The 21,763-nt window shown below is 57.7% G+C and overlaps 1 protein-coding gene across 20 annotated transcripts in view; it reads left to right on the top strand.

Moving 5' to 3' along the window:
* Nucleotides 1-21,432, top strand: part of LOC126648051 (uncharacterized) — a 39,419-nt gene extending 17,987 nt beyond the window's left edge. The window contains exons 1-7 of one of the 20 annotated variants that reach the window (XR_007630731.1): nt 11,387-13,872; nt 14,301-16,354; nt 16,467-16,596; nt 19,240-19,374; nt 19,900-20,203; nt 20,932-21,096; nt 21,215-21,432. Coding sequence is in view for 2 of the 20 variants with exons in the window: in XM_050330721.1 (XP_050186678.1) it covers nt 19,900-20,064; nt 20,148-20,215; nt 21,215-21,333 (352 nt within the window). In the remaining 18 variants the exon portion in view is untranslated. The other 19 variants (XR_007630734.1, XR_007630727.1, XR_007630729.1 and 16 more) reach the window with 19 other exon arrangements.
* The last annotated feature ends 331 nt before the right edge of the window (nt 21,433-21,763 follow it).

Here is a 21,763-nt window from a genome sequence, read left to right as displayed (position 1 = left end):
AGCTGCCGATCTACGAAGAGCCAGTACGTGCGTGCAGCACTGCGGAGCGGCAGGTGGGAAAGACGCCTCGCTACTGCTGAGAGAGCAGGGCAGGCAGTGGAATAAAGCTTGTGGGCGAAAGCTAAAAGAGCTGAAATCACGGGGGGTGGGCTGGGACAGGGACAGGTTAGGGGGCTGTAGCACCGGGGGCGGACCGGTGGTGGGACTGAGGCAGGGGCTGCTGGCGCCGTCACTGAAATCACTGCACTTCTGGGACAGAAGGGGGGGGGAAAGGCGGACGGGGATGGGGTGGAGGTTGCGTCTCTGTAGCTGGGAATGCGCCTTGTCCTCTGTTCTCGGGGGGGGAGGGCGCTGGGTTCTGTGTACTCATGGGGGAGAGCGCCGTGTTCTCTGCTTGGGGGGGAGAGCGCTGTGTCCTCTGTGCTAATGGAATAGGGCAGCTGTATTTGGCTGGGGGGGGAATGCGCCGTGTGCTCTGTGCTTTGGGGGGAGAGCGCCGTGTTCTCTGTGCTTGGGGGGGAGAGCGCCATGTCCTCTGTGCTCGGGGTGGGAGAGCGCCGTGCTCAGTGTACTCGGGGAGGGGGAAGAGCGCCGTGTTTTCTGTGCTCATGAAATGGGGTAGCTGGTCTGTGCTGGGGGGGGAAATGCGCCGTGTCCTCTGTGCTTGGGGGGGAGAGCGCCGTGTCCTCTGTGCTAATGGAATAGGGCAACTGTATTTGGCTAGGGGGGGAATGCGCCGTGTCCTCTGTGCTTAGGGGGGAGAGCGCCGTGTTGTCTGTACTGGGGGGGGCAGGGAGTGCCGTGTTGTTTGTAGTCGGGTGGGGGGGTAGCACCGTGTTCTCTGTGCTTGGGGAGGAGAGCGCCGTGTTCTTTGTACTCGGGTGGGGGTATAGCGCCGTGTCCTATGTTCTCGGGGGGAAGGGCGCTGGGTTCTGTGTGCTTGCGGGGGGGAGTGCGCCGTGTTCCCTGTGCTTGGGGGGGAGAGCGCCGTGTCCTGTGTTCTCGGGGAGGGAGAGCGCCGTGTTCAGTGTACTCGGGGAGGGAGAAGAGCGCCGTGTTTTCTGTGCTCATGAAATGGGGCAGGTGGTCTGTGCTGGGGGGGGGCTAGCGCCGTGTCCTCTGTGCTTGGGGAGGAGAGCGCCGTGTCCTCTGTATTCGGGGGTAGAGCGCCGTGTCGTCTGTGCTCGGGATGGCGGGGGTAAAGCGCTAAGGGGGAAGTGGCGTACATAGCGACGAGCACAGAGGGAACGGGAAAGGCGGGGACTCCCGGGGCCGGGCGCTGCCTGGGGCCGTGATTGGTTGGGCCGACCCGGGGGAGGCGGGGCTATGTGGGGCGTCCACTATAAAGAGGGCCGTCGGAAGGCCCCGGAGGCAGTTCGGCGGCGCAGAGGAAGACAGCGGAAGACCTTCGGCAGCCGGAGCGGGATCGGCGCTGCTGCTGGGCTGAAGAGCGGCGGTGAGCCGGGTCGAGGCTCTCGCAGCTGCAACTCCAGAGAGCGGCGGGGAGTCCTGGCGCAGCATCCACCTGAGCTGCCGATCTACGAAGAGCCAGTACGTGCGTGCAGCACTGCGGAGCGGCAGGTGGGAAAGACGCCTCGCTACTGCTGAGAGAGCAGGGCAGGCAGTGGAATAAAGCTTGTGGGCGAAAGCTAAAAGAGCTGAAATCACGGGGGGTGGGCTGGGACAGGGACAGGTTAGGGGGCTGTAGCACCGGAGGCAAAGCGGTGGTGGGACTGAGGCAGGGGCTGCTGGCGCCGTCACTGAAATCACTGCACTTCTGGGACAGAAAGGGGGGGGAAAGGCGGACGGGGATGGGGTGAAGGTTGCGTCTCTGTAGCTGGGAATGCGCCTTGTCCTCTGTTCTCGGGGGGGGAGGGCGCTGGGTTCTGTGTACTCATGGGGGGAGAGTGCCGTGTCCTCTGTGCTAATGGAATAGGGCAGCTGTATTTGGCTGGGGGGGGAGAGCGCCGTGCGCTCTGTACTCGGGGTGGGAGAGCGCCGTGCTCAGTGTACTCGGGGAGGGGGAAGAGCGCCGTGTTTTCTGTGCTCATGAAATGGGGCAGCTGGTCTGTGCTGGGGGGAAAGCGCCGTGTCCTCTGTGCTTGGGGGGGAGAGCGCCGTGTCCTCCTTGCTAATGGAATAGGGCAACTGTATTTGGCTAGGGGGGGAATGCGCCGTGTCCTCTGTGCTTAGGGGGGAGAGCGCCGTGTTGTCTGTACTGGGGGGGCCAGGGAGTGCCGTGTTGTTTGTAGTCGGGTGGGGGGGTAGCACCGTGTTCTCTGTGCTTGGGCAGGAGAGCGCCGTGTTCTTTGTACTCGGGTGGGGGTATAGCGCCGTGTCCTATGTTCTCGGGGGGAAGGGCGCTGGGTTCTGTGTACTCGCACGGGGGAATGCGCCGTGTTCCCTGTGCTTGGGGGGGAGAGCGCCGTGTCCTCTGTTCTCGGGGAGGGAGAGCGCCGTGTTCAGTGTACTCGGGGAGGGAGAAGAGCGCCGTGTTTTCTGTGCTCATGAAATGGGGCAGGTGGTCTGTGCTGGGGGGGGGCTAGCGCCGTGTCCTCTGTGCTTGGGGAGGAGAGCGCCGTGTCCTCTGTGCTCGGGATGGCGGGGGTAAAGCGCTAAGGGGGAAGCGGCGTACATAGCGACGAGCACAGAGGGAACGGGAAAGGCGGGGACTCCCGGGGCCGGGCGCTGCCTGGGGCCGTGATTGGCTGGGCCGGCCCGGGGGGAGCGGGAACAGGCAAGGCAGGGATTGGCTGGACCGGGCGCCACCTGGGACCGTGATTGGTTGGGCCGACCCGGGGGGGCGGGGCTATGTGGGGCGTCCACTATAAAGAGGGCCGTCGGAAGGCCCCGGAGGCAGTTTGGCGGCGCAGAGGAAGACAGCGGAAGACCTTCGGCAGCCGGAGCGGGATCGGCGCTGCTGCTGGGCTGAAGAGCGGCGGTGAGCCGGGTCGAGGCTCTCGCAGCTGCAACTCCAGAGAGCGGCGGGGAGTCCTGGCGCAGCATCCACCTGAGCTGCCGATCTACGAAGAGCCAGTACGTGCGTGCAGCACTGCGGAGCGGCAGGTGGGAAAGACGCCTCGCTACTGCTGAGAGAGCAGGGCAGGCAGTGGAATAAAGCTTGTGGGCGAAAGCTAAAAGAGCTGAAATCACGGGGGGTGGGCTGGGACAGGGACAGGTTAGGGGGCTGTAGCACCAGGGGCAAAACGGTGGTGGGACTGAGGCAGGGGCTGCTGGCGCCGTCACTGAAATCGCTGCATTTCTGGGACAGAAGGGGGGGGTGGGAAAAGGCGGACGGGGATGGGGTGGAGGTTGCGTCTCTGTAGCTGGGAATGCGCCTTGTCCTCTGTTCTCGGGGGGGAGGGCGCTGGGTTCTGTGTACTCATGGGGGGGGAGAGCGCCGTGTTCTCTGTGCTAATGGAATAGGGCAGCTGTATTTGGCTGGGGGGGGAATGCGCCGTGTGCTCTGTGCTTTGGGAGAGCGCCGTGTTCTCTGTGCTTGGGGAGCGCCATGTCCTCTGTGCTCGGGGGGAGAGCGCCGTGCTCAGTGTACTCGGGAGGGGAAGAGTGCCGTGTTTTCTGTGCTCATGAAATGGGGCAGCTGGTCTGTGCTGGGGGGGGAAATGCACCTCATCCTCTGTGCTTGGGGGGGAGAGCGCCGTGTCCTCCTTGCTAATGGAATAGGGCAACTGTATTTGGCTAGGGGGGGAATGCGCCGTGTCCTCTGCTTAGGGGGGAGAGCGCCGTGTTGTCTGTACTTGGGCAGGGAGTGCCGTGTTGTTTGTAGTCGGGTGGGGGGGTAGCACCGTGTTCTCTGTGCTTGGGGAGGAGAGTGCCGTGTTCTTTGTACTCAGGTGGGGGTATAGCGCCGTGTCCTATGTTCTCGGGGGGAAGGGCGCTGGGTTCTGTGTACTTGCGGGGGGGAGTGCGCCGTGTTCCCTGTGTTTGGGGGGGAGAGCGCCGTGTCCTCTGTTCTCGGGGAGGGAGAGCGCCGTGTTCAGTGTACTCGGGGAGGGAGAAGAGCGCCGTGTTTTCTGTGCTCATGAAATGGGGCAGGTGGTCTGTGCTGGGGGGGGGCTAGCGCCGTGTGCTCTGTGCTTGGGGAGGAGAGCGCCGTGTCCTCTGTATTCGGGGGGGTAGAGCGCCGTGTCGTCTGTGCTCGGGATGGCGGGGGTAAAGCGCTAAGGGGGAAGCGGCGTACATAGCGACGAGCACAGAGGGAACGGGAAAGGCGGGGACTCCCGGGGCCGGGCGCTGCCTGGGGCCGTGATTGGCTGGGCCGTCCCAGGGGGGGCGGGGCTATGTGGGGCGTCCACTATAAAGAGGGTTGTCGGATGGCCCCGGAGGCAGTTTGGCGGCGCAGAGGAAGACAGCGGAAGACCTTCGGCAGCCGGAGCGGGATCGGCGCTGCTGCTGGGCTGAAGAGCGGCGGTGAGCCGGGTCGAGGCTCTCGCAGCTGCAACTCCAGAGAGCGGCGGGGAGTCCTGGCGCAGCATCCACCTGAGCTGCCGATCTACGAAGAGCCAGTACGTGCGTGCAGCACTGCGGAGCGGCAGGTGGGAAAGACGCCTCGCTACTGCTGAGAGAGCAGGGCAGGCAGTGGAATAAAGCTTGTGGGCGAAAGCTAAAAGAGCTGAAATCACGGGGGGTGGGCTGGGACAGGGACAGGTTAGGGGGCTGTAGCACCGGGGGCAAAACGGTGGTGGGACTGAGGCAGGGGCTGCTGGCGCCGTCACTGAAATCGCTGCATTTCTGGGACAGAAGGGGGGGGTGGGAAAGGCGGACGGGGATGGGGTGGAGGTTGCGTCTCTGTAGCTGGGAATGCGCCGTGTCCTCTGTTCTCGGGGGGGGCGCTGGGTTCTGTGTACTCATGGGGAGGGAGAGCGCCGTGTTCTCTGCTTGGGGGGGAGAGCACCGTGTCCTCTGTGCTAATGGAATAGGGCAGCTGTATTTGGCTGGGGGGATGCGCCGTGTCCTCTGTGCTAATGGAGAGAGCAGCTGTATTCTGGCTGGGGAATGCGCCTGTGCTCTGTGCTCTGAGAGAGCCGTGTCCTCTGCTAGTGGTCTACTGTACTTGGCAGGGGAGCGCCATGTCCTCTGTGCTCGGGGAGGGAGAGCGCCGCGCTCAGTGTACTCGGGGAGGGGGAAGAGTGCCGTGTTTTCTGTGCTCATGAAATGGGGCAGCTGGTCTGTGCTAGGGGAATGCGCCGTGTCCTCTGTGCTTAGGGGGGAGAGCGCCGTGTTGTCTGTACTGAGGGGGGCAGGGAGTGCCGTGTTGTTTGTAGTCGGGTGGGGGGGTAGCACCGTGTTCTCTGTGCTTGGGGAGGAGAGCGCCGTGTTCTTTGTACTCGGGTGGGGGTATAGCGCCGTGTCCTATGTTCTCGGGGGGAGGGCCCTGGGTTCTGTGTACTTGCGGGGGGGAGTGCGCCGTGTTCCCTGTGCTTGGGGGGGAGAGCGCCGTGTCCTCTGTTCTCGGGGAGGGAGAGCGCCGTGTTCAGTGTACTCGGGGAGGGAGAAGAGCGCCGTGTTTTCTGTGCTCATGAAATGGGGCAGGTGGTCTGTGCTGGGGGGGGGCTAGCGCCGTGTCCTCTGTGCTTGGGGAGGAGAGCGCCGTGTCGTCTGTGCTCGGGATGGCGGGGGTAAAGCGCTAAGGGGGAAGCGGCGTACATAGGGAACGGGAAAGGCGGGGACTCCCGGGGCCGGGCGCTGCCTGGGGCCGTGATTGGCTGGGCCGACCCAGGGGGAGCGGGGTTATGTGGGGCGTCCACTATAAAGAGGGCCGTCGGATGGCCCTGGAGGCAGTTTGGCGGCGCAGAGGAAGACAGCGGAAGACCTTCGGCAGCCGGAGCGGGATGGACGCTGCTGCTGGGCTGAAGAGCGGCGGTGAGCCGGGTCGAGGCTCTCGCAGCTGCAACTCCAGAGAGCGGCGGGGAGTCCTGGCGCAGCATCCACCTGAGCTGCCGATCTACGAAGAGCCAGTACGTGCGTGCAGCACTGCGGAGCGGCAGGTGGGAAAGACGCCTCGCTACTGCTGAGAGAGCAGGGCAGGCAGTGGAATAAAGCTTGTGGGCGAAAGCTAAAAGAGCTGAAATCACGGGGGGTGGGCTGGGACAGGGACAGGTTAGGGGGCTGTAGCACCGGAGGCAAAGCGGTGGTGGGACTGAGGCAGGGGCTGCTGGCGCCGTCACTGAAATCGCTGCGTTTCTGGGACAGAAGGGGGGGGTGGGAAAGGCGGACGGGGATGGGGTGGAGGTTGCGTCTCTGTAGCTGGGAATGCGCCTTGTCCTCTGTTCTCGGGGGGGAGGGCGCTGGGTTCTGTGTACTCATGGGGGGAGAGCGCCGTGTTCTCTGCTTGGGGGGGAGAGCGCCGTGTCCTCTGTGCTAATGGAATAGGTCAACTGTATTTGGCTGGGGGAATGCGCCATGTGCTCTGTGCTTTGGGGGGAGAGCGCCGTGTTCTCTGTGCTTGGGGGGGAGAGCGCCATGTCCTCGGTGCTCGGGGTGGGAGAGCGCCGTGCTCAGTGTACTCGGGGAGGGGGAAGAGCGCCGTGTTTTCTGTGCTCATGAAATGGGGTAGCTGGTCTGTGCTGGGGGGGGAAATGCGCCGTGTCCTCTGTGCTTGGGGGGGAGAGCGCCGTGTCCTCCTGTGCTAATGGAATAGGGCAGCTGTATTTGGCTAGGGGGGGAATGCGCCGTGTCCTCTGTGCTTAGGGGGGAGAGCGCCGTGTTGTCTGTACTTGGGGGGGGCAGGGAGTGCCGTGTTGTTTGTAGTCGGGTGGGGGGATAGCACCGTGTTCTCTGTGCTTGGGGAGGAGAGCGCCGTGTTTTCTGTGCTCATGAAATGGGGCAGCTGGTCTGTGCTGGGGGTGAATGCGCCGTGTCCTCTGTGCTTGGGGGGGAGAGAGCGCCGTGTCCTCTGTGTTCGGGGGGGTAGAGCGCCGTGTCCACGATACTCATTGAATGGGGTAACTGTATTTGGCTGAGAGGGGAATGGGCCGTATCGTCAGGGGGGGAGAGCACCAAGTTTTCTGTTCTCGGGTGGGTACTGTGCTGTGTTCTCTGTGCTCATGGAATGGGGCAGCTGTGCTGGGGTGGTGGGTGGAATGTGCCGTGCTCTCTGTGCTTGGGGGGAAGAGCGCCGTGTCCTCTGTGCTAATTGAATAGGGCAGCTGTATTTGGCTGGGGGGAATGCGCCGTGTCCTCTGTTCTTGGAGGGGAGAGGGCTGTGTTTTCTGTACTGGGGAGGAGGGGAGCACAGTGTTCTCTGTACTCGGGGAGAGCGCCGTATTTTCTGTGCTTGGGTAGGGACAGTGCCGTGTCCTATGTACTCGGTGGGGGGAGAGCGCCGTGTCTTCTCTGGTCAGGGGGGGAGAGCGCCGTGTCTTTTGTTTTTGGGTGGGAGAGCGCCTTGTTCTCTGTGCTCATGGAATGGGGCAGCTGTGCTGCGCTTGGGGAGAAAATTCGCCTTGTCCTTTGTGCTGGGGGGGAGAGCTCCTTGTCTTCTGTGCTCGGGGGGGAGAGTGCCATGTCCTTTGTGCTCGTTTAACGGGGTCGCTGGGGTGTGTTTGCGGCCGCTGTGCTGGGCTGGGGGGAGGAGAGCTACGTGTCTTCTTTGCTTGTGAACGGGGCAGCTGGGTGGTGTTTGGGGCCGTGCTGTGCTAGGGAGAGTGCGGAGGAGCGGAAAAGCGCCTCCTCGCAGCCCTCCCGCTCCTTCCCCCATGTCCCACCGCTGGTGCTGGGCCTGAAGCTAGGCGGGCTGGGTGAACCCTCTCCCGATGGTTCCGCCGCCCCCACCCACCTTTACACCGCCGAGGCACTGGCCGCCAAGCTGCCGGGTGGCGGGGAGGCGGCGAGCGGCGGCGGTGGGGGGCTGCCCAAGCAGAGCCCCTTCCTCTACACCGCGGCCTTCTGGCTCAAGAGCTCGGCGGCGGCAGCGGGGCCGCTGTAGCTACAGGTGCTGTTGGCGCTGACACTGCTGCCGTCGTTCACCTCGCTGTGCCATCCGGCCCAGAACTGGTGCGCCAAGTGCAACGCGTCCTTCTGCATGATCTCGGACCTGGTATACCACATGCGCTCCCACCACAAGAAGGAATACGCTCTGGAGGGCCTCGTCAAGCGCCGCCGTGAGGAGAAGCTCAAGTGCCCCATCTGCAATGAGTCCTTCTGCGAGCGCCACCATCTCTCCCACCACATGACCTCCCACAACTAGCAGGGACCCCCTCTGGCTCCAGGGACTCACCCGGGGCCCCCACCCTGGGACCCCCGCGCCGCCCGCCGCTCCGGCCCTTTCCCTTCGATGCACGCGTTTTCACTGTCTGGGGAGGAGGCGGGGAGGGCAGAGAGGGAGGAGGAGGAAGAAAAGAAGAAGAAAAAGAAGAAGAATAAAGAAGGTTAGGAAAAAAAAAAAGGAAAAAGCAAAACAAAAAGCACCGTGAAAAAGAGGAAAAAAAATCAAATGACTTAAAAATACATTTTTTAAAATGTCATATATTGCAACATATTGATGCATTTGTCATACGTTTCTACTTAGATTATTAAGCACTTATGGTTTAAATGTAATAATAACTATGTCAGGGTAAATTTTTATTTTGGATATGAAGCTAAGGGCAGGGGTGGCGCCGCAGGGCCGGCGGGCGGCAGACTGGGGTCCTGCATGCACCGGGCGCTCCCCCTGCCCGGCCCCCCCACCCGCTCCCCTTTTCCCCGAGTGTCACTGGTGCCCGTGGAATGGAGTCTCGGTAGTTCCGTGTTATCTTCCCTTTCCCATTTGGGTTTGTTTTTTTTCCTCGCACCTCTGGAAAAGATTTATTAAACTTTATAGTTTATCCGGGTATGTTGGATGCTTTGACAATAAATGACTATTTTCTTCAAAGCCCTTGGACGTTAATTGGTTCCGGGGGAGGGAAGGGGCAGTGGGGAGGGGTACGGCCCTGTGGCTGCGGGGTCGGAATTCGTCCCTCGACTGCAGCGCGCTGCAGGGAAGGGCGGAGATTCCAGACTGCACTGCCTCTCCTCTCTGCTCTTCTTCCCCGCTCGCCTGCCTTCCTTTGGCCCCTCTGACATCCATCTTTCCTCTGTGCATCTTTGGTTTTGCCTGACGTTGCATCCACCCTTTATTTCTCTCTTTCACCCTTCCCTTCCTTTTCTCTTCCCTTCATGGTTTTGGTTTTCTTTAATTTGTTTCTTTTAGCTTGTCTTTCTTTTCTTTCAATTTTCTTTCTTTTTCTTTCAGATTTTCTGCGTTTTCTGTCCCATTCTCTCTTCCTCTCTTTCCTCTCTTTCCCATTTTCCCTTTTTTCCTTTTCCTTCCCAGCCCCTCTCAGCCCCCTGCTTTGCTCCACACCACCCACCTCACTCCTGTCAGGAGCCTTTATTGCTCCCCAACCTTTCCAGGTCTGTGGGTGGCCCCTGACTTGCAGGGTGAGCAGAGCCCCGGGGGGTGGGGTGACAGGGCCTAGAGGAGCCCCCAGCCTGGGGTGTCCTGGGGCAGAGAGTGCTTCAAGGGGCCAAGGGTGGGTCCTCTCTGCCCTGGTGCCTTATGGGCGTGATGGCACCACAGCCAGGGAAACACGGGAGGGCTCAGGAAAGGGGAACCCCTCTGGGCACAGTGGAACAGTCTGGTCCCATGGGCACCACCTGCAGTGGGTGCATCTGGTGTCAGCCCAGAAGGTTTTGGGGTGCACAGGAGGGCCCTGAGGGACACAGCAGCCTGGGGAAACCCATTTCCACACACAAGCTGGCACCACCCTGGAGAGGGCAGAGGGTCACAGTGATGAGGCTGCACATGGCTTAATGGGTCACTGGCGGGGAAAATATCCCAAAGCCAGAGCTGTGCAAGGCTGAAGCCCCTGCCAGAGCGTGGGAGCTGCCCGCTGTCTTGCAAGGGGGTTGAGGGTACCACCGGCATCTGCTGCTGTGGGGTTTGGGGCTTTCATGGAGTACCTGGACCTGCCGCAAAGCCTTTACAGCTCCCAGGAAAGTGCCTGGAGCCTCAGGTAGGACGTGCTTACAACTCTGCACACTTGGAGAGTGTCTCTCCTGAGAAGCACTGACAGCCAGCACTGGCTGTCCTCACAGATGTGGGATGTGGCACGTCTGAGGAGTTTTAGGAGGGTCCCTGCCATGGACAGTCCACCTTCCCGGTGTTGCTGTTCAGTCCTTCAGCGCGCTGACCCCGGGACAGTACCGATAACCCCCAAACCACGCCATGTGCCGAAGAGACCCCCCGTCTGTCATTCCCTGTGACAGGAATACGCATGGCTCCACCTGCTGCCATTAATTGCGGGGGCGACACACTAATTGCTCTCAGCAGCTTTCCTTAAAAGCGATGCCACCGCTGCAGCTCCTCTTTCTAGGGAAAGCTTTTGGGCATTTCCGGGGATGTTGGGCCGTGGTCCCGGGGGATGCGGGGACGCTGCGGGGATGCCGGGGGCAGCCGAGGCAGGCGGGTACCGCCATCTAGTGGGGCCGCCGCGGGGCGAGCGGGGCCGGTCGGAATGCGCGGGGCCCCGGCGGGCTCCTTCGCGAGGATGATGCTCCGGACTCCTCTCCCGCGGCAGCTCTGCCTCCCCAGTAGCCCCGGGACGGCTTTGGGGCTGGGTCCTTCCTGCGCCCGGGGAGGCTCACAGGGGAGTGTAAATTATGCTCTCACCGGCTCCTACTGAGGTGAGTATCCTTCAGACCACGTATCCTCATCACAAAGGCCTTTTTCCGAGCTCCCAGGTCTGGTGTGGGGAGTGGTTCTCCGGGGAGCTGCCAACTCTGAGGCAGCCCGAGCCTGCATGAGTGCAAGTATGTGGCATTGCTCCGCAGCCTGCCGAGAGGGTGAATCCAGCCTGATGTCACTCTGGTAATGCTGTGGAATAAACCTTTCTGGGAGAGATAAAAACCCCAGTGATGCTGAAAGGCTGGTGTGTCTCCCCATGCGGCCTCTGGCTGGGGCTGAGGCTGCGGCTGGTGCTGCTGGGGGCCGTGGGCAGTCAGGGCTGGATCCTCGGCCACCCCAGGGCTAGGGCTCCGCTGGCTAGTCTCATGTCTGCTCATGCTTTACCTTGCACATTTTCAAGTGGCAATTGAATAACACCAGCCTGATGTTGGGAGGGGGGAGTGCTCCTGGGCCTGTGCTCTGCAGCAGATCAAACAGGCTCAGAAGAGCCCTTCTCATCTTCAAAAGGGGAATTTTACACTTGAAACCCAGCTTATCCTCTTCATTTGCTGAGTTTTTTCTGTAACCGAGCCCTGAATAATTTAAGTAACATAACATCAGCATTAGGCTTCCAAAGCTGCTAGAGTGTGTGTGACGGTTGCTACTGCCAAAGGCAGTTACACGCAATTACTCCAAGAAGTTGACTGTTACATCTACTTATTTATTTAGATTAAAGCTTCATGTTTGGTCTGGATTGGGGGTTTTCCCCTGACTTTTGCTACAGAAGCACCCGCACTATTTGAAATTGATGTGTTGTGCTAATGAATAGGTCCAAATGAAAACATCTAAGGCTATACAGTTCAGGCCGAAAGCTCTGCTTGGGAGTTCTAAGGGTTTCATGGTGAAGATGAAAACATGCCATGTGCCACAGGGACTTGTCCGACTTGTCATTTCTCTGCAGCGCAGCCAGCTGGGCATCACTTTCATAGGCACGCAGAAGTCCCCAGAGGAGGGGGATGGCATCCTGCAGATAGGCAGGAGCTCCCACCTCAGATAGGGTATCCATCCCGCAGCAGGGAATAGCAGAGTGTAGTGCATGAGAGACCCCCAAGGGCTCTGCTGCCTCACTGCACCCCAAAAAGGATCGGGAACATGCAGCGCACTGGCGTTGCCTCCAACAGCAAGTATTGGGGACCAGTCTGGGCAAGCTCACTCAGCTGGTGTTGCCTGCTTGGTGGCCTCAGTAATGGCCATGCTCCTCAGGAGTTTGGGTTTTCTGGGAATTCTTCACTGAAGGGGAAAAACTGATCCAGAAGTGAGAGTGAGCAGAGGATGTGTGGCAGCAAGGGCAGCACCAGAAAGGCTGCTGGAAACTGTTGGTGTCAACCCATGGGTCAAAATTAGGGAGGCTGATCTTGCTAGTGAACTTCTGAGTATGGCAGTTTTGGGTGGGTATCTCTGCGTAGGATGTGCAGGTGCCTCCTTTCTGCTCCTGGGCTGTGCCCTGCTGTGCCCTCTCACTTCCAGTGTGGCAACTTTAAACATAGTCACATTCACCTTAACTTGCACTTGTTTATGGTCTGCTGACCCAGATGGAGAACAGAGGTTACCCTAGGATGATCCTCTGGCAGATGTAGCCTTTACACCAAGATGCCCAAGAGGAGATCCTGGTGCAGCAAGGTGGCCTGTGTGCCTCAGCTGAGCTGATACAGAAGGTCCAGCACAAACTTCACACGGGAGATTCAGAACCTCTGCAGGTCCTCATCCTGTTCATGGATCTGAATTCGGACTCAGTGTGTTCATGTAATTCAGGATGAGGTGGGTAAGTGGAAGTCATGGATTTTGCCAGGCCGACTGCTACAGCTCGGAGAAGTAAACAAGATTTGAGTGCCTTGACCCTGCTTCAGGTATGTGCATCTATATATAGGGCTGTCTAAATATACATGTCTATATATAATGTGTGTCCATATAGCTGTGTGGAGATATATGTATATATGTGCTGAGAAATGGTTTGAAATTGCAGCAATGCTGTGAGATCATCTCTGCTTGCACCAGGCAGAACCAGGTGTCAGCCAGGCAGTATACGGCCCCTTAAGTGTGCGTCCCTCCCTGTTCCCCCAACCTTCAGCTTCCTCGGAATGCGAAGGTCACTCTGCAGCATGCCACCCGCTCTGCCTCCTTCCTGCTGAACCTGATCCCTGTGTGCACGGCCTGGCCAAGGCCGCTGGCCAGAGCCACCCCTGGGGATGGCTGGGGAGTGGTTCCCAGGTGGGATTTAGGGGAGTACGCAGGTTGGCAGGAGCAGTGAGGGAACAGAGGTGCAGGCTGGGTGGGGTGCGTTTGGCCCGTGTAGGCTTTTGTAGACATGCGGTTTTCCCAGTGGCTTTGGGGGCCTCAAGCAGCCCGAGGAGCCAAGGAAAGCGGAATCCGCTCAGAGTTGTGCGGTGTGATGGATGGGCTGTCGCTGCGGGGTCCCCTCTTGCACCGTGGTGCTGAGTGGCAGAGTTGTCTTCGTAATTGGGAGGAAATACGGCTGTCAGAGCTGGGGGGCACCTGGCACATGTGTGGGTCACCAGGCTCACAGCAGGAGGCCAGGGCTGTGTACTCCTGCCTGGGAACTGCAGCGGATGTTGTGCACAGACGATGGTCAGAGCTTCCCTACAGGCTGTGAGATGCTGTCAGGGGGTTCGTGATGGGGACTCCCACCCACTGCCCTGCAAGAGCTGCTCTCAAGGGCTGAGCACGGCTGTCCTGTCCCGGGTGGGATGGAGAGCAGCTTTGGCGGCTCAGGGGGCTGCCCTCAGCCCCACTCCCGGCTCGAGCCGGCCACGCCCCCCGGATCAGGCTGGCCACGCCCCGCGGCTCGCACCGCCTCTGCCTGCGCCCCCAAGTCACTTGCCCGCCTGAGGAGCCAACAGCCATTCTGTCCCCTCCCATGAGGGACAGCCTCAGGTGTGCCCAGTGAGGATGACGAGGGGTGGGACAGCCTCAGGTGTGCCCAGTGAGGATGACGAGGGGCAGGCCCTGCTGGGTGGTTATCTGGGGCTTTTGGAGAGGGTGCTTCTTTCAGTGGAGATTTTCTGCAGAGGAGCAGTCGGTTCCAAGGAGTGTCTAGAGCAGTGACAATGAGAGCGTCTTGCCGGGATGGGGCCAAGCACTTGAGGTACCTGGATTGTCGCTCAAGGAAGGGGCCGAGGGATGTGCCGGGGAGCAGCGCACGTGAACAGGTGGGGGAGTGTGGGGGTGCAGGGAAGATACAGCTCGGACTGGAGGAAGAGCTTGGAGGTTCCTTTTATGGATATGAACATGCAAAGCAGGGAGCGAGGTGGGTTATAAGCACTCTAGGTACTCGGGCAGGTGAGCTAGGACTTAGGGGAGGGACTAGCTTTCCTGAGCACCAAAAGTTCCAAGTAATTGCCTCTCTTAGGAGCAGTCGAGAGGAGTTTCTACTTTGGGGCTGAGCTACAAAGGAAGGCACCTGAAACTGCTGTGGGAAGCTTACTGCTGTAATCAGACTGTAGTTTCCACTGATATTTTTGCTACTAAAACCGGGGAGTTTTATTTTCTCTGAGCACAAAACCTGCTGGTATTTGTTAAACTGACTTTCTAAGTTATGCACTACTTGATAAACCCCTGCGTCTTTCCCTTTTCCCAGAGGGATGATTGGTCTTGCCTTGGAAGCAAGAGAAGGTCCTGGTGTGCGTGCTTTTGCCATTTTTTCCCCCAGGCTTATCTCTGAGCCTTACTTGGTTCTGCGTGTGATTTTTTTTGGCACTGTGGGATGGGCACAACCTGCCATAATATAGACCTCTCTCCTCCTCTGTGCAAAAGGACGTGTTTTAGCAAGTGTGATGTTGCCTGGTGCCACCTGCAGAGCTCTCTGGCTGCCTGAGCCCTCTTTTCCTTTTGCTTTTCTTTTGTGCCTGTAATTGGCACCTGGATAACTTTAGAAGAGCTGTTAAGTTCCTTGCCTGTGTAAATGTGCTGGTAATACCAAGGAGGGAAATGCTTGAGGGAGTAATGGTAAGTGGGCTATGAGTACAATTTCTGAAGGACTAATAATATTCTGGGGAAGGAAATAGCAAGCACCCAAGCATTTGGCTGTTTTGAAGGCATCAAAGTTTTATTGCCACCTGTTGTCTGGCACAATGTTGCGAGTGGATGGTCTTGGGGAACAGATTTGGAGGAAATTCAGTATTGGTTGTATGAGGCCAAAGGTGTCCCTCTGTGCATGTCTCCTGCTGCAGGAATCCCATCAGTGGGGCTGCTGTTCCCACTCTTGGCATTGCTGTGGCTGTGCTGCTCTACTCAGATCTGATGGGTGGGTTGGGGATGCTGGATGGCTCTGTCGGAATGGTGAGGTGGGGGTATCCATCCTTAGGGTAACCCTTAGAGAAATGGCCAGGGAAAATGGTCCCTTGTTTCCAAGGAGAGGAGGCTTGCTGTACTCACTAAGTAGTAGGTTCGAAGGTAGGCTCGAAGGTCCCTTGATGAAGCACCTCAGAAACCTTATCAGGGTAAGTGTGTATGGTTGTAAGTGCTGGGGAATGTCCTGAGCGTGGAACAGGAACGCGGGGAACAAAATGAACCCTCACGGAATGCTGAGTCCTCCCATCAGCTGCAGCGGAGGCACCTCTGTGTGCACTGTGGGAGCTGATGGCCAGGGCCCCCGGTGGGCTGGGATCACTGCAGGGTGTTGTCAGCAAGGAATGCCTGGCTTCTAAAACTCACCAGCTGAGTCTTAGAGGCTTCTTTGTTTTCAGGCAGCCAAATTGGCCCCAGGCAGGGACTCTGCGCCTGCTCTCCTGGTGTGCCCAGGGATCTCTGGGCCTTCACGCCGGCACCGAGATGTTCTCGGGAAGGCCCTCAGATCCCCGGAGCAGTCTGGGACACGGGCAAGATCCCCCTGCATTTCGGGGGCAGATTGGGCCCCCCTGGAGGGACAGTGCTGTTGCTGCCCCCCGGGCTGGGACACTCGGAAGACTCCGGCGCGCACCGAAATTGTTCTTCGGGGAGCTCCTCTGAGTGCCCCAAGCTGGGGAGCTGAAAGCAAGGTCCCTGGAATGGATTCAGGCATTCCTGAGAGTATCAGAGGTGTAGCTGTCTGTCCTGGCCATGGAGCTCCGGAATGGACTGTAACTGGGTTCTAAAAGTGGTGCTCCAACAGCAAAAGGAGTGTGGGATTGGAATTAAGGAATGAGTGGTGATGGTACCATTAGCTGTTTTCTCTTGACTGGAATTGTGAGAGCTGCAGGAGTGCAAGGTGTGGGTTCCAGTCCCCACCGTTGGGTTTGCACGTGTCCTGGTCAGACACAGGTCCAACTTCCTCAGCCCTTAACGCACCAGAGGGAGAATTAAGGGATGGCACTGGGAAGGTGATTGGTGTGACAGGGGTTAAACTGGGAAAACACTGGGTATTTCCTCAGTTTGTTTATTTGCAGGCTCCCCTAAGCCTTTGCTGGGAAGAGATGGGTTGGATAAGTTGAGGCAGAAATGAACTTGGAAAATGGGGAGATTGAAATTGTAGTTGCTGACACTAACTGTGTGAGAGCAGCAGCTCTTCTTGTGCAGGAAGTAACTCCTGTCAGCAGCACCATCCCGACTGAAGCGGCAGATGGAGTTGTTCCTGTGGTGAGGGCCAATGGAATTCCAGGAAAATGGAAGAGGGCAGAGCCTGTAGGTATTAGCCCTAAGCTGCGATCTGTGTGGGTAAGGCAACCCCAGTATCCTTGAAAATCAGAATGCCAGCAGTAGATATAAAAGATGCCTTTTGCTGCGTGTCCCAGGAGCAAGGCAAGCCAAGAAACCTTTGCTTTTGAAGGAGAAGCTCTGGAAATTGGGAAGGAAGAAGCGAAGCCACCTGAGCCCTCCCTGAGCCACAGGCAGTCCATGAAGTGCCTTCCTGGGAACGGTACGACGGTGAGGACTCCGGATTGCTCCCTACACGTGTGGTAAGACCGATGCAAACTTTTGAAAGCCCCTGTATGAGTTTCCTGCCTTGGATAGATGGTGCAAGGGCGGCCTTTAGGCAGCCTTTTTCCAGTTAGCCCTGGAAGGAGGACAGTGATACCTTTTCAGTGCTAGTAGATACTCTGAGTAGATGGCCGTAAGTCTGTCCTTGTTGCACCAGGAGGCCTTATCAAGCTCTCCTATTACAGGAGCTATATCCCACTTCCATCTTTTTGAAGTTTAAATTCAACCCTTCTTAAATTCAATCTTCTGGAGTCCGTGAGGAGGGAGGAGGGTGCAAGGAGCAGCACAGGATCAGAGCCCATGGAGGCTGCAGCAGAGGAGGGTGTGCAGGAGCCAAAGGGCAGCTGAGGCCATTCCCCAGGGAATGCCAGATCCTGACGTCTCTGCCCACTTAGGGAAAAGTGCCAACATTGCACAAGTGTTCCATGCCAAAGCATAGTCCTCTCCAAAAAGCAGAAAGTAGGGAAAAGATGAAGGGAGCAATGGGAAGAAAAGGTGCTGATTTGCCAGGTGTGTTTTGAAATGCCTTTTGTCCAGGCTGGGAATTTCCTAGGTGTCGAGCAGCGATTGGTCTGGTTTTTCCCCCCAAAGTGTCCATTCCCTCCCCAAAACATGTCCTTTTGGCCTGCAGAGGTGCATTACCAAGGAAAACCACAAGACGGAGACACTGAGCACAAAAGAGACCAGGTCTACCCGTCAAAAAAACTAGACCAGGTCTTCCTGTTTAAAAAAGGAGAACAGGTCTACCCATAGAAAAAGGAGACCAGGTCTACCCGTTTAAGAAAGGAGACCAGGTCTACCCTTAGAAAGATGAGAACAGGTCTACCCATAGAAGAAGGAGAACAGGTCTTCTGGTAGAAAAAGGAGAACAGGTCTACCCGTCAAAGAAAGGAGAACAGGTCTACCCATAGAAAAAGGAGAACAGGTCTACCCGTCAAAAAAAACAGAACAGGTCTACCCGTTTAAAAAAAGAGAACAGGTCTACCCGTCAAAAGGAGAACAGGTCTACCTGTCAGGGTTGAATTAGCAATGGGAACGACTCCAGTGTGAGCATTATGGGAACTGGGGAGGCACTTGGAGCACTCGGAGTGACACTGGGAGGAGAATAGGAAGGGACTGGGGGTACAGGGGAAACTGGGAGGGAAGTGGGAGGGGACTGGAGGCACTGGTGGCACTTGGGGGGGACTGGGATGGGATGGAGGGCACTTGGGTGGCATTGGGATGGGGACTGGGAAGGGACTGGGATGAACAGGGATGTGATTGGGATTGGGTTCTTCTTCTAAGGACAGAAAGGCATTCAGCCCTTTGCTCAGTTCCTCACTGACCACACAAAACCAATAAACTTCACTTAATTTTGGGATGTATCCAAAATGCTCTATGCAGAAGAGAACTTGCAATTCCCTCCAAGCCTTGTCTTTGTCCCTATGACAAATTAATTTTTTTCCTTTTTTCCCTCCTTTTTTCTTTCCTTTTTTCCTTCCTTTTTCCCCTTTTTCCTTTTTTCCCCATTTTTCCCCTTTTCTCTTTTTTCTCCCTTTTTTCTTCTTTTTTTTTCCTTTTTTCTTCTTTATTTTTTTTTGAAATCCATTCCGTACTCTGGAAAAATCCAGTCCGGGTTCTCCCTTTTTTCTTCTTTTTTTTTCCTTTTTTCTTCTTTATTTTTTTTTGAAATCCATTCCGTACTCTGGAAAAATCCAGTCTGGGTTTTCCTCCATTCCGTACTCCGGGAAAAATCCAGTCCGGGTTTTCCCCCATTCCGAACTCCAGCAGAAATCCAGTCCGGGTTTTCCCCCCAACCCCCGGTCCCGCCCCCCTTTCCCCGCCATTCTCCCTCAGCTTGCTCCCGGTGCTCTTGGAGGACGCCGCGGGACCGGCTGTACCCGGAGCTGTGCGGGGTCCGGCGGGAGGGGCTGGGGGGCTGCGGTGCCGCCTCGGGGCTCGGCTCGGCTCCCGGGACTGGCAACGAGGACAGAGATGAGGGAACGGGGCTCCGACTAATAATGATTTGATGGGTGTATGAATCATTCCCGGCCGTTTACAGTTCCCGCACCGCCCCTGGCTCGAGCCGCCTCTGCCCGCGCCCCGGCTCGCGCCGGCACCACCCCCGGCTCGCGCCGGTCCCGCTTCCGGCTCACGCCAGCCGCGGCTGGCGGCCTTTAAATCACGTGCCTGCCTGAGAGGCCAACCGCTATTCTGTCCCCCCCTGTGAGGGACAGCCCCACGGGTGGGCAGCGAGGATGACGAGGGGCGGGACAGCCCCACGGGTGGGCAGCGAGGATGACGAGGGGCGGGACAGCCCCACGAGGGGGCAAGGAGAATGACGAGGGGCGGGACAGCCCCACGGGTGGGCAGGGAGGATGACGAGGGGCGGGACAGCCCCACGGGTGGGCGGGGACGATGACGAGGGGCAGAACAGCCTCAGGTGTGGCCAGGGAGGATGATGAGGGGCGGGACAGCCCCACGGGTGGGCAGAGAGGAGGACAAGGGGCGAGACAGACTCAGCTGTGGCCCACGAAGATGACGAGGGGCAAGACAGCCTCAGGTGTGGCCAGTGAGCATGATGAGGGGTGGGCCCTGCTGGGTGGTGGTCTGGAGCATGTTTTGGTGGACATTTTCTGCAGAGGAGCAGTCCTTTCTGTGGAGTCTCTCCAGCAGTGATTGTGAGGGCATCTCGCCGGGGCAAGCACCTGAGGTACCTGGATCGTCGCTCAAGGAAGGGGCCGAGGGATGTGCTCGGGAGCAGCACACGTGAACAGGTAAGGGACTGGGGGGATGCAGGGAAGATACAGTTCAGACTGGAGGAAGAGCTTGGAGGTTTCTTTTATGGATATGAACATGCAAAGCAGGGAGCGAGGTGGGTTATAAGCACTCTAGGTGCTCGGGCAGGTGAGCCAGGACTTAGGGGAGGGACTAGCTTTCCTGAGCACCAAAAGTTCCAGTGAATTGCCTCTCTCAGGAGCAGTCGAGAGGAGTTTCTCCTTTGGGGCTGGGCTACAAAGGCAGGCAGCTGAAACTGCTGGGGGAAGCTTACTGCTGTAAGCAGACTGTAGTTTCCACTGAGAGTTTTGCTACTAAAACTAGGGAGTTTTGTTTTCTCTGTGCACAAAACCTGCTGGTATTTGTTAAACTCACTTTCTGAAATGGGGGCCTCTGCTGGGCTATTGCACTGCCACCCCTCGTGTTTGGGGATGAACCCTCTGGGGAGCCATGGGAACAGCAGGGTGAGAGCCAGGAGCCTTTGACTTCCACAGAGCACTGAATTTCCCTCTGCTCTCTTTCAGGACAGGACAAAGCATTGAACTGGGAGAAGTTCTGCCAAATCTTTGGGGTGTGAGCAGCCACAGGCAAGAGGCTCCAGCCTTGATGCCCCAGAGAGCATCAGTGAAATCAGCACTATTGCCCTGGCGTGTGCCCACTGCCAATTGTTCACCCAACACAATTCCAAAGCAAGTGTTGCTTCTGTTTTAAGAACTGAAAATAACTTGAAAGCCAAAGAAATCACCATTTCCTTGGTCTTGTTTCCTTTTAGATGGTGGAATTGCCAGTCTGTCCGTGAGCTGAGCTGTGGCTGCAGGGCACTGTCAGGTATTGTTGGCTGTGAGTTCCTGCTCTTCTCCCCGGGAGATTGGAAATCCTTCTCAGTTAGGTTGCAGAAATCTTTTCTGAAGCCGTTTGTCTGCCTTTTGCTGACAGATCACCCTCCTTCTGCCTTGGGATTTGCAGCTGTTCCGCCCTGGAGAGGGTCAGGAGCAAGGCCCTGAGATCAAAGGGACCCCCCCTTTTGTCCCCAGAGACCTACAGGGGACAGAATGGACACTCTGGGGTCATATCTGTGTTAGTATGTAGGGGACAGAATGAACATTTTGGGCTTAAAATGAGGGAATCAGTAGTGGACAGGTGGGGAAAATATTGGACATAAGTCTTGAGGCTGTCTGTAGAGGACAGGAAATATTTTGGAGGGAGATTGGTTGTTCCTTTGTGCTGCACTCTGTACTCAGTCGTGGGTCAGCTCCAGAAATTTCCTTGGGCAGCTACAAAAATGATCTCTGAAAAGTGGGAAAATCCCACTGGCAAAATGCAGAGGAACAGGTATTCTGAACCTCTCCTGCTTCTTACAGAGCAAACGTGGTAATCCCAGGTCTCTCTTGGAAAAATCTATGACCCTAAGGTTTCCCAGGAGAAAAAAAAAACAAGGACAGAGATGAGGGTACGTGCTCCCAATGAATAAGGATTTGATGGGTGCAGGAATGATTCGTGTGTGTTTTCCACTCCCCTTTTTATTCCTGGAATAACCTTAAAATTATTCCTTTAAGAGACCGACCAAACTGGAGAATTTGAATCAGAGAGGAAGCGATGCACAACAAATGCAGGGAGAAATGGTGGAATGGTGATGGAATCCTGCAGTGGTTCGGGTTGCAAGGGATCTTAAAGCTCATGCAGCCCCACTCCCTGAGCAGGGACACCTTCCCCTAGCCCAGGTCGGCCCTGGTCGCAGATGGATATGGAAGTGCTGGAGGTGTTTAGGGAATGCTGATAGTTTTTCCCCCACCTCTGGCCATCGGGTCCTTCAAAAGACTAATTCACCTCTTCGCCCAGGGAAAAAGGCTGGAGCAAGAGGTTCCAAAAAGAATGGGGCTTTCTGCACGACGAAACCCGGGAGGTCCCGATCCTGCCTGGAAGGCGGGGCGGGGAACGGGCGGTGGGCGCCGCCATGAAAGGAGCCGAGGGGCAGGGACTTGTCCGTACAAGGAGTGTCGGGGCGTGCCCATGGCCATAAAAGGTAAACGAAGGGTGGGGATATGCCCGAAAAAGGCGCATGCGGGGCGGGGCTGCACCCATAAAAAGCGCAGGAGGGGCGGGGCTAGCGCCATAAAAGGAAGGTGTGGGGCGGGACTAGCGCCATAAAAGAAAGGTGTGGGGCGGGGCTAGCGCCATAAAAGGAAGGTGCGGGGCGGGGCTAGCGCCATAAAAGGAAGGGGCGGGGCGGGGCTACCGCCATAAAAGGAAGGTGCGGGGCGGGGCTAGTGCCATAAAAGGAAGGTGCGGGGCAGGGCTAGCTCCTTAAAAAGAAGGTGTGGGGCGGGGCTAGCGCCATAAAAGGAAAGTGCGGGGCGGGGCTAGCGCCATAAAAGGAAAGTGCGGGGC

This window comes from Myiozetetes cayanensis, unplaced genomic scaffold (genome assembly GCF_022539395.1).
Source record: "Myiozetetes cayanensis isolate MyiCay16 unplaced genomic scaffold, myiCay2020 scf438, whole genome shotgun sequence".
NCBI lineage: Eukaryota > Metazoa > Chordata > Aves > Passeriformes > Tyrannidae > Myiozetetes > Myiozetetes cayanensis.
Note: the sequence above shows the minus strand (reverse complement) of the source record. Positions and strands in the feature narration are given on the sequence as shown.